Source organism: Cervus elaphus, chromosome 30 (assembly GCF_910594005.1).
Source record: "Cervus elaphus chromosome 30, mCerEla1.1, whole genome shotgun sequence".
Taxonomy (NCBI): Eukaryota; Metazoa; Chordata; class Mammalia; order Artiodactyla; family Cervidae; genus Cervus; species Cervus elaphus.
The window spans coordinates 76,403,726-76,416,029 of NC_057844.1; the positions used below are offsets into that span (position 1 = coordinate 76,403,726).

The following is a 12,304-nucleotide window of genomic DNA, read 5'->3' on the forward strand; positions in this document are numbered from 1 at the left end:
GTCCATGGGATTTTCCAGGCAAGAATACTGGAGTGGGTTGCCATTTCCTTCTCCAAGGAGTAAGTGTCTTTTAATTTCATGGCTGCAGTCACCATCTGCAGTGATTTTGGAGCCCAAAAAATAAAGTGTGTCACTGTTTCCATTGTTTATCCATCTGTTTGCCATGAAGTGATGGGACCAGATGCCATGATCTTAGTTTCCTGAATGCTGAGCTTTAAGCCAACTTTTTCACTCTCCTGTTTCACTTTCATCAAGAGGCTCTTTAGTTCCTCTTCACTTTCTGCCATAAGGGTGGTGTCATCTTCATATCTGAAGTTATTGATATTTCTCCTGGCAATCTTGATTCCAGCTTGTGCTTTATCCAGCCCAGTGTTTCTCATGATATACTTTGCAAGTGTGGTTAGGAGAGTGCTAAAGATAGACAGGGACCGGGTCGTATAGGATGTTTGTAGGCCCAGAGAATTGGATTTTATTCAATTCCTATTGCAAAACTTTTGAAGAATTTGAATAGAAGAATGGTAAGACGTATTTTAAAAGGGCTGCTGTGAGGCGGGTGGACTCCTGGGGACCAGTGGTAGAGACAAAGGAAATCATTTGTTTGTTCATGGCAGTCATCTACAGGAGAGGGGCTGATGATGGTTTAGACGAGGAGTCAGTCAAATCCAGCCCACTGCCAGTTTTTGTACAGTTCACTAGTTGAGTGGTTTTTTAAAGTTTGAAAGTATTACATTTTAAATGGTTGGGGAAAAAAAAAATGTTTCATGACACATGAAAAGTATCTGAGATTCAAATTTCAGGTTCATAAATACAGTTTTACCAAAACACAGCCACCTTTATTCATTTTTATCTGTGTGGATTTTTATCGTATATAGCACCTCAATGCCCTGGTTTTCCCCTATTGACATCAGTTCAGTGGCTTAGGAGTTTGTTGAGATTTCTTTTTTTTAATGCAGGACCAAGATTGAATTTTATCTGAATAAAAAGAACTGTCCTCAGCCACTATTATGGAATATCGTACAGCTTTGAAAATTAGCTTGTGCTGCGGCCTTGATGATATTTCTTAATGAATTCACACTGAAATTGTAAGACAAAACAGCATTTACATGCAAAATGCACACTGTGGTCAAGTCATTTTGACAACTAATGTTTGAGTCACAGCTAATATCAAGTTGCTTTTTAGACTCCGTGGGCTGTCAAAACAAGCAGTGGACTATAGTTCCAACAGCATTTTTCAAATCTCAATGCAAAAGCAAGGGATACTTCCATATTTTATGATCTATATAAATGTACTGTTGAGGATATTCCACTTACCCTTCAATTGGAGGTGATTAAATTGCAAAATAATGTTATGCTAAGGCAAATATCAAGAGAAGAATCTAGCAAAATCTGGCCCTTTGGAGAAAAAATTTGTCAACCCTTGGCGTAGACTAAGGTGGTAGCTGTGGCGACGACTTGAAGTGAACCAATTTGACGTATGTTTTGGAGGGAAGACAGAAAAGATTGGTAGATGGATTAGATACTGGGTGTGAAGGAAGTTAAAGAATTGAAGGTGAACCACTGGGTGAATGATGACAGTGTTGACTGAGATGAGAAGGCTAGGGCAGAAGCAGGTTTGGGGAGGCGGGTCAAGAATTCTGTTTGGACTTGCTAGTTTAATCTGTGCATTAGATATCCAAGTATTGATGTCCAACGAACAGATAACTATATGAGTCTTGAACTCAGGATAAATGGGAGTTGAAAACATAAATTTGATGATCATATTCATTAGATTTTCTGTAAAAGCTTGGATCTGCCATATATGAAAGATTGAAGTTGGACCCTCATATCACACTGGATACAAAAATTGACTCAAAGTGGATTAAAGACCTAAGCGTAATGCCTAAAACTATAAAACTTCCAGAAGAAAACGTAGGCAAATTCATGACTTTGGAATTGACAGTAATTTCTTGGATATAACTCCAAAATTGTAAGCACAAAAGCAAACATGGATACTTTGGGCTATATCAAATTTTAAAAAGTTTGTGTATCAAAGGGCACAACAGAGTGAGGAGGCATCCTGTAGAATGGGAGAAATATTTGAAGTCATACATCTGATAAAGGGTTAATATCCAGACTATGTAAAGAACTCATGCGGCTTAACAACAGGAAATTAAATAACCTGATTGAAAATTGGACAAAGGCCTTGACTAGACGTTGCTCCAGTGAAGCAGCACAAGTGGGCAACAAGCAGGGGAAGAGGTGCCTGGCATCTCACTTCATACATGTATCAGCCCCTCGTTCCTTTTCATGACCACATAGTATTCTGTCGCATGAAGACACCGTGTTTTGTTTATTCATTTATCAATCGATGGACGTTTGGGTGGTTTGGCTATGAGGAGTACTGCTCCTGTGAGCATTCAGGTACACGTTGTTGTGTGGCTGAGAATTCACTTTATGTCTCTTTTTCCTCCCCAGTGTCTTTCTCGAGAAGCAGGGGGCAACATGCGCATTCAGTTTCTCGGCACAGTGGTAAGTAGGAAAGGATGATTACTTTGTTCTTTTAATTTACAGAGAGATAACTGGAAAAGTCATCAGCTGGTTTTAGCCCTTGTGTTTGAACTTGGCTTCACCATGGTTTTGTTTCGCTGTTAAGTGATATGTCTTTATATAAGAAATGGGTTCTTTCACATGTGGGAGAAATTCTCATGATGGAATAATTTTAGCTATTTCTTATTAGAGACAAAATAATTTTTAAAAATTATTTGCAGTTTGTTGAGTCTTTGAAGTACTTTTTTTTGCTGGAGACTTTCTCCCTATTTTTGATAAAAATAAAAACAGATTTTAAAAAGATGCTTTTGAATAGTGACCTTGGGGGATTCCCTGGTGGTCTAGGGGTTAGGACTCTGTGCTCTCACTGCTGAGGGCTTAGGTTCAATCCTTGGTCAGGGAACTAAGATCCCACAACAAGCCAGGTGGCATAACCAAAAAAAAAAAGGTAATTGATATTTTATGTTTGTTTGTTTTTGATCAGTTTTCCTTCTAGCTTCTTCTAGTAGGTCCACATTTCTAATGAAATTGAATAATAATTTCAAAATTATATAGCTCTACATAGTGAAAAGAAACTAATTTCACAGTTATTTTTACTTATGACTTTATAAGGACCATATTAATAATGGTATAATTTTCCAAAATAATTTGGTGAAAAAGGTACTTTATTGTTTTAATTAGCATTTCTCCGCTTATTGCCATTATATTTGCATATTTCTCTGTGTATTCATTTGTTAGGTATCATTTATAATTTGTAAAATGTCTGTTCATATCTTTTGGGTACCTTGTTTAGGTTGTAAATTTACATTGGGTATTTCTGTTGACTCCGTAACTTGAGGATATCAGAGGACAAGTTTGTGGCTTAGATCAAAAGAACAGTGATTTTGCCACTGAGCTACGGAGGGTATCAATAACAATGTCCATTTACTTCATGCTTTGTACTTTATATATGTATAGAGGTGTGGTATAGTTTACAGATTAAAGTACATGTGAAGACACCTGTCCAATATGTAATTTTTAAGTGTTGCACCTAAGACTTGTAGTTATTCTTGCTTTTCTGATTAATAGTTATTACATGTGCTTATCTTTTCAACTAAAAAATTTAAAAATATATATAATAAAAATTTTAAATTTTAAAAATTTATTATTTAAATTCATGTCATAAGAAAGTGGATCAGGGTTCTTCAGAGAAATAGAACCAACACGTTATGTGTATTATGTTTTCATATGTAAGGAGAGAGAGAGAGAGATTGGTTGGTTGATTGACTTTAAGCAGTTGATTCCTGTGATTGTGGAGGCAATTCCAAAACCTGCAGGCTAGTTACATTTCAAGTTCAAGGTCAGTGTGCCTGTGTAACCTTCCTGCTTGGGAGGTTAATCCTTTTTCTTCAACTGATTGAAAGAGCCCCACCCATGTTATTAGAGGGTAATCTGCTTTACTCAGAGTCTATTGACCTAAAGGTTAACCTCATCTAAAAAAGAAAAAACAAAAAACCTGGCACCTTTCTGGAGGTCCATTGGTTAAGACTCTGTGCTCCTAATGCCGGGGGCGCAGGTTTGATCCCTGGTTGGGTAACTAAGATCCTGCATGCCTCGGCCAAAAAAAAAAAACAAACAAAAAACCCTTTATAGAAACATCTAGAATGCTGTTTGACCAAATATCTGAATACTGTTGGCTGGCCAAGTTGACATACAAAGTTAACCATCGTGGAAGTATTCATTTTATCCCTTAGAGGTTTTGACGTTTTTAACAATAGACATGTTCTTCCAGAAATGGATTTTCATGCAACAGTAAATCATGAACATCTTCCTACGTCATTGCATAAAGATCCATGCCATTCTTTTTTTATCAGCTACCTAGACTTCCATTATGGCTAGGGTCTTCTGGACCTCTTATGCTCATGCTGGAAAGAGTTCTTGTGCTCTCTCTGCTATTTGTTATTGCTCCTTGCATTCTAATAGATTTCTCAGGGTTCAGACATTGAAAAAGGACTTCTTGACAGCCACAACCTGCAAAAGAAAACCCAAACTAACATAAACTTCTACAATTTTTCCTATCTCAGAAAATGGCAACTTAAGCTACAACTTTGTCTTTTCCTTGAATTGCCTCTTCCGCCACTCTCACTGCCCCCATCCTGACCAGAGTCTTCATCACCTCTTGTCCAAATTGTTGCAGCAGCCAGTCAATCTTCCCACCTCCACCCCTGCTCACTGCTTTATCATTAATATAGTGGTTAAAGTCATCCTTTTAAAATACACACCAGCTCAGCCAGCCTAGTTGCTCTTCTTCAAACATGTCAGGCGCTAGCATCGGGGTCTCCTCACTTGCCTCTCCTCTGCCAGGCCCGGCTCTCGTGGCCTCATCTAAACCTGATTATCTCCCAAAGGCATCACTTCTAAATACTGTCACATTGAGGATGGGGATGCCAGCATGTGAACTGGGTGGAGGGGACACAAGCATTTAGTCCATAATGGGCATTTAGCTGTCAAAGCTCTCCTCCCCAGAACTTTCCCAGGTGATCTGTGCCTACTTCAAATTGTAGATTGTCTGGGTTTTGCTTCTTTGTTTTGCTGACACATTTTTAGTGAAGCTGTGAGTTTGTGCATGTCAGGTAGTATGAACTCAGAAAGAAGCAGAAGAGGTTCAGTGTTTTACATAACCCAAATTCCTCACTTGAACTGTGATTCACAATAAGGATGAATATTTTGTTACTACTTGAAGAATACAGAAGTTGCCATTTGATTCCAAATTTTGTATTGCAATCATTGCTTGTATTTAATTTTTTTTAAGTACCATTATCTTTAAAACACTAGGACTCTAAGACAAACGTATCTGTGTAAGACTGAATTTTTTTTCTTGTGAAAACAATGCATATTGCCCGAAAGAGAAAATAACCTACATTGCACTGAGCAGCTTCTTCATAGCTGTGCTGTTGGCATTTACCCAAGGACTCTTGAGGAACTATCAAATTATATGTCTTTGAAGCTTAGCCAGGGATCTTAATGAAACCAAATCACGCTGAACTTCTTAAAGCTAATTTAAATCTCAAATTGTACATTTTAAATTAAGTTTTTATTGATAATAAATATACTTTATTTCTTATTAGCCTTGAAAGCTTGAGTAATAATATCAGTAGAATAAACATGTTTTACAAAGATTTACCATTAAGGATGGTATTAATATGACCCTTGGTACGCTAGCACAATTAGATTTCAAAGTTAGCATTTACGAAGTAACAGCGATTAATGACAACCATCGAAAACAATTTTGAACTCCATCAGTTTAACTCAGGAGGGTAAACTTAATATGATAATTCATCTAGTTGAATTGTATCAGCCTAGCAGGAAAGTATGTAAATATGTGACCCTTACCTAGTTTGTAAATGGATGCTGTGCTGATAGATTTATCAGTTCCATTAAAGAACTTTGGGGAACTTTGGAATTTCAGCAATTGTTCCCTTGGAGGCTGAAAACCCAACCTGGTCTCATACTGGGCCCATTCTGGTCTGCATATTTCCATAATTTGCCTTTGCTACTAATATGACAGCAAGACACAAATAACTGTTTCTAATAATATCAGATGGAGTTGTGGAGGACAGCATTTTAATGCAGTAAAAGACCTCCCCGCGGGGTTGTTATTGCTACTATAGAACAGCAGCTACACAGTTGCAACTGTAGGCTCTTAATTGATTCGTTTAATTAGCAAGAGCTGAAGCTTGGGCTGTATCTTGTCATCTGATAGCACAGGGCCCAAACCTGCATCATTCGTATTTATAGGTATAAATACGAACATCACCAAAAAGTTTCACTCTTTCTGAAAACTCCCTTATATATTGAACTTGAATAGAGTGAACTCCCATTTGTGGAAAATCCAAATAACTGGCCAATGAAAAGAACTAGATTTGTTACTGTTTTCCTTTACCAGTGGACTTCCCTGGTAGCTCAGATGGTGAAGAATCTGCCTGCAATGTGGGAGATCTGGGTTCGATCCCTGGGTTGGGAAGATTCCCCTGGAGAAGGGCATGACTACCCACTCCAGTATTCTTGCCTGGAGAATCCCATGGACAGAGGTACCTGGTGGGCTACAGTCCATGGGCTCCCAAAGAGTTGGACACAATCTGAGCGACTAAGCACACATCTCCTTTACCAGTACTCTTTTGAGAAGTAACCTATGTCACATTTTTGGTTATTACTGTCTTCCAAAAATAAACATCCAGAGAACTTCTTTGGTCCTCTGTAGCTTATAAATCCCTCCGTCTACGTATCTAACTCATCTCTAGTCTTCACTTGCCTTCTTCTCCCTTCTCTTTTCCATCTCTTGCTCCATATCAGGGAGGTTTCAGAAGTGACAAGGTGGTTTATTGGGATTTCTTGCATGCTGGTCCCATGTCTCAGCGTTTGCAGCCATCCAGAGGCTTGCTTCCCTGTGTAAACAGGGACATCTGACTGAACTACCCCTGGGACTTGACCCATTAACCCAAGCTGCCCTGGTCCCAGCTTCCTTGGATGGGGAGGACAGGGACCTGGGAGGTGTCCGGCATAGCACCCCAGAGCCTACATCAGACGGGCTCTTCTTCCCAATCCTCACAGGGCTCCATTCCCACAGGGTCAAGCTCTCCTTATTCCTAACGCTTTTCCTGTCCGGCTGTAGAAAGCAGCTGTGGCCACAGGCTTGGCATTGTGTCGAGGGTTGGTGAAGTCTCTCTGGTTTTGTTTGTTTGTTTTAAAATTTATTTATTTTAATTGGAGGATAATTACAATATTGTGATGGTTTTTGCCATATATCAGTATGAATCAACCATAGGCATACATGTGTCCCTTCCCTCCTGAAACCCTCTCCCTGGGTGTTTTTTTGGGGGGGTGCGGTTTTCATACATTTTATAATGCTAAGAAAAAAGTAAAGCTTTAGCATCCCTTCCTGCATTTCCCTCCAGTATTCAAAACTTCAGCTGAAATAGGGATGAGATAAGATTTTATAAGATGGGCTTCTAAGTGCAATCTTAATCCATAACATTGTTTCTATGGTGATGTGTTCTGCGTACTCCTGTACCTGACTTAAGGAGGAACTTTTAGAATATGTTTACTTTCCAGCCTTGTGAAATAAGCATGCTGAATATAATTCAAACATGCAGTTGTTACTATCTCATTGTGTGAAGCGTTTTGAACAAAAATGTAACAGAAGTGGTGGACGGCCTGCCCCCAACTACATGCTAGGATGTGTGACAGATGGACGTGACTTGGCGCGTGCCCTTCAGTAGGGCCCTGGCTGCAGCGGGGCGCAGACCAGCAGTACCCTGAGTACACGGTAGGTGGCGAGATGGGATGCAGAGGCCGGTTTGCTGGCAGAGAAGGGCAGAGATCTGTTTGATGATGTTGTTGTTTCATTGTTAAGGTGTATCGGACTGTGACCCCATGGACTGTACCCTGCCAGGCACCTCTGTCCATGGGGTTCTCCAGGCAAGAATATTGGAGTGGGTTGCCATTTCCTTCTCCAGGGTATCTTCCTGACCCAGGGATCGAATCTGCATCTCCTGCATTGGCAGGTGGGTTCTTTACCGCTGAGCTACCAGGGAAGCCATAGGTCTATTAGCTTTACTTTTTCCTTTCTGATACAAAAGCATAAAGTGTAAACCACAGGGCGCAGCTCTTTGAATAAGAATCTACATTTCATATCCTATTAGTCATTAAATTGTTCTTCTAATGAGCACACCTAAAGCCTGACATGTGTTGGTTGTCATGGTAGTCAGTCATCTCACGTTGATTAAACATCTATTATGTGATGACAATTCAAAGGAAGAAGGCATATCTGCCAGCCATGACCCACTGCCAACCCAGGGTGTAGAAATCCTGGCGTGATGCGAATGATAGGAGCCTTGTATGAAGAAGCATCTAGGGGTTGGAAAAAAGAAATAGGGGAATTATGGAAAGCTCCCAGTAAATATGTACAGCTCATTCTTAGACTCTGGGGGTGAATAGAGTTTGAAGAAGGGAAGGGGTGTTCAGATAGAGGGGAACGGCATCTGCAAAGGGCTCTGAGACAGCACGTTCAGCAACGGCTCTGCAGTGATGGTGGGAAGAGCTCAGGGAATAAAATAGTGAAGGTTAGAGAGGCAGGAGGTCGTCCGTGTGTTTCAGGAAAAGCAGCTTGGCTAGCGAGGGTGGCAATATCACTTGAGGTGTGTTTTGTTTTGTCTGGACTTTTTTTTTTCTTCCCCCCGGTCGCACCACACAGCTTGTGGAATCTTAGTTCCCCAACCAGGGACTGAACCTGGGCTCAGATGGAATAGATAATGAGTTGGGTTTTTGACCATTTTAAGTCTGAAATGCCAGGGGGACATGTATGATGTAAAGGAAAGATCAGGGAAATGATGAAGGGTGAGCATGTCAGTGGGTGCCTTTGGACATGAAGATGTGGTATCTGAAGCCTGCAGTAGCTAAGATCACTGGAGGGGATGGTGAAGGGACAGGCCCGGAATGGACCCCTGGGGAATGCCCACTTCCAAGGGGGCGGCTTCTAGCATCTCTAATAGAATCATTTAAAAGTGACATTATCTATTGTCCAAATCATTTCTATTATATGTGGCTATTGGAAGCCAATTTAGTGCAACCTCAATCATGATTTCACAGTATCCTAGGGTGTCCCTAATTATTTCAGAATATCTTAAAATCCTGCTGCTGTCTGCCAAAGACCCTCAAAATAAAAATTAATTTTAATGAATAACATAATGCCTTAACACTTGTGTGATGCTTTAGGGTTTTAGAATGCTTATTTGATCCCATTCAATTTCTAAGAGAGACAGGCCATATAGCACCTTTAGAGTTACTCTTTGAAATATTGTCGGTTTAAAATATTTGCAATTACTCAGTTATATGCTCGCAAGAAATTTATGTGAACTACCAGTGATAGCTTCTGGTGAGCGATGCCGAATTCGTGATCTCCAAAGAAGATTTAGCTTCGGGAACAGGCTTGATCACTCAAGAGCTTTTGTGTAGCAGAGTTTTATTAAAGTGACAAGGACAGAGAAGCTTCTGACACAGACATCAGAAGGGGGATGAGATTGCCGCACTTGGTAGTCTTATCAAGGCCTTATATACTTTCACCCACTCCTACAACAAACATCTTCAATTAACAAGATTAGAACTAACAATAGAAAGGTCTCACCAGACCCACTCCCACAACAGACCTCTTAAGATAACAAGATTAGTCAGAAGGTTCTGGTTAAAAAGGAGGAAAATGTCCTTGAACAAGATGCATTATTGTTACATAATCCTTAGTACAGAGCTTAAGGAAAAACATACCCTTGAGTCATAAGCTCTGAGCTTAAAGAAAAAATGTTTTGTGTGACTAAAACAAGGAATGTAAGAGGAAAGAGGAGAGTGAAAAAGCTGTCTTAAAAACTCAGCATTCTAAAAACTGAAGTCAAGACATCCGGTCCCATCACTTCATAGCAAATAGATGGGTAAACAATGGAAACGGTGACACACGGTATTTTCTTGGGCCAAAATCACTGCAGATGGTGACTGCAGCCAAATTCAAAGACGCTTGCTCTGTGAAAGAAAAGCTATGACCCACCTAGACAGCATATTAAAAAGCAGAGATGTTGCTTTGCTGACAAAGGTCCGTCTAGTCAAAGCTATGGTTTTTCCAGTAGTCATGTATGGATGTGAGAGTTGGACCATAAAGAAAGCTGAGCGCCAAAGAATTGATGCTTTTGAACTGTGGTGTTGGAGAAGACTCTTGAGAGTTGCTTGGACTGCAAGGAGATCCAACCAGTCAATCCTAAAGGCAATCAACCCTGAATATTCATTGGAAGGACTGCTCTTGAAGCTGAAACTCCAATACTTTGGCCACCAGATGCAAAGAACTGACTCATTTGAAAAGACCCTGATCCTGGGAAAGATTGAAGGCAGGAGGAGAAGGGGACGACAGAGGATGAGATGGTTGAATGGCATCACCGACTTGATGGACATGAGTTTGAGCAAGCTCTGGGAGTTGGTGATGGACAGGGAGGCCTGGTGTGCTGCAGTCCATGGGGTCTCAAAGAGTTGGACACAACAGAACAACTGAACTGAAGACAAGGAATATAAAAAAAAAAAAAAAAAATTTGTCCTTTTCCCCTCCTTGAGGGCCCTGGACTCCTTATCAATCTACCTGAGAATTAACTCTCTCACCAGCATGTTAGTGTTTTTTGGGGTGGGGGAGGGATAAGGGGAGGTATACTAAATAAAACTTGATTCTTATGTTTGAATCTCTTATCTCCCACTTATGAGCTTTGTGAATTTGAACAAGTTACTTAACCTTTCTGGTCCTCAATTTTCCTGTCAGCAAAATATCTACTTTTATGGAATTGGTGATGGTTGAATAAGAAAGTGTTGGTAAAATGCTGAAATATAATAGGAACTTAGCCTATAGTAGCTCAACTATTATTATAACCCCTGAAAATATTGAATACACTCTTCCTTTGCAATCATTTTGCCTCACTTTTTTCCTTCCTTTTTCTCACTTGCTTTGGAGACTTGCTGTCATCGAAAATTGTAATCTCAACTGAGATCACATTTGGTAGGCAATCTACCGAAAAATTCAGAAGGAAAATATTTCTCTTTTATTTGGAAAGTCTAGTTTTTTTTCATCCCATGATTTGACCTCCTCACATAGTTAACATATCATCTGTCATTGAATGATGAAATATAAAGCACATATTTAAACCTACACCTGTGGCAGCAAGATGCTTAAGAACGCCTGCTTCCTTGAAGCTTAATGAAGTTTGCCAAGAGCAGCCTTGACTGGGAAGACTTTGGTGTGCTGTGTTTGAAAGGCAACATCTTTGGAGGTAGGATCTGATATGACAGTGCTTAGGGGGCTTCACAAGGCTATTATTTTAGCTAAACCACTTAAGGCCCTTGTAGTGTAGCACCATGCATTGCTGATCCTTCATACATCAAATTCACTGACTGTTACTTACCTTATGGTGAGAGTGATATGGAAATGGCAGCTCTTTCTCACGGAAGCCGAGTCAGACCGTCATTCTCAACTTGAGCACCTGTAGGAATTAACTGGAAAACTTGCTAAAAATGCAGATCCCCAGGATCCAGTGAAATTGATCCCTTAGGTTTGAGTTAAAGCCTAAGAGCCTGCATTTGTGAATACCAGTTTCAAGTAGCCTAAGACTAGGGTTTGAAGTATATTTTCACACTTACTGTAGGATTAGTATCTGATTTAGGAGATGGATACCAAAAGCTACATTGTATTACTGGTCTTGAGTCACACATAGGAACAGTGTTCCAGATGTTTCTTATAATAAAAGGATAGAACAAGCATTTAATTATTTGAACTAATTAATTGATTTATGTCTTCATAGTACATATATATTTTGATTATTTGCACTAATTGATGACTGTTTATGTTCATAATACATATATATTGATTATTTGCACTAATTAATTGGCAGCTGTATATGTTCATAATATATATATGTATTTTTTTAATCAGATAGGGACCTGATAGCACCTAATGTGTAATTAAATGCATAGTTTCATCATCTATACCTTTTTAGTTTACATGTCAGCTGCACAGTCTTTTAGATTTGGTCTGAATTCTGTCAAGTCTTAGACCCACAGGACAGCGATCATTTTGTTTTTGGCCTAGATCCGGATTTCTCAGCCTTGGCAGTGGTGATGTTTTGAGCTGGGCGACGTTTTTTGTTGTGGAAGGCTGCTTAGCAGCATCCCAGGCCTCTGCCGCCTAGATGCCAGAACACCTGCCCAGATGTAACCACTA

General features: G+C 39.8%; 1 protein-coding gene across 3 annotated transcripts in view; it reads left to right on the plus strand.

The window, feature by feature from the left end:
* The window catches only part of PCCA (propionyl-CoA carboxylase subunit alpha), a 346,757-nt gene that overhangs the window by 273,574 nt on the left and 60,879 nt on the right, over positions 1-12,304 (plus strand). For all 3 annotated transcript variants that reach the window (XM_043892480.1, XM_043892481.1, XM_043892482.1), the window contains one exon: positions 2,455-2,508. In XM_043892480.1, coding sequence (XP_043748415.1) covers positions 2,455-2,508 — 54 coding nt within the window. The remainder of the gene's footprint in view (positions 1-2,454; positions 2,509-12,304) is intronic.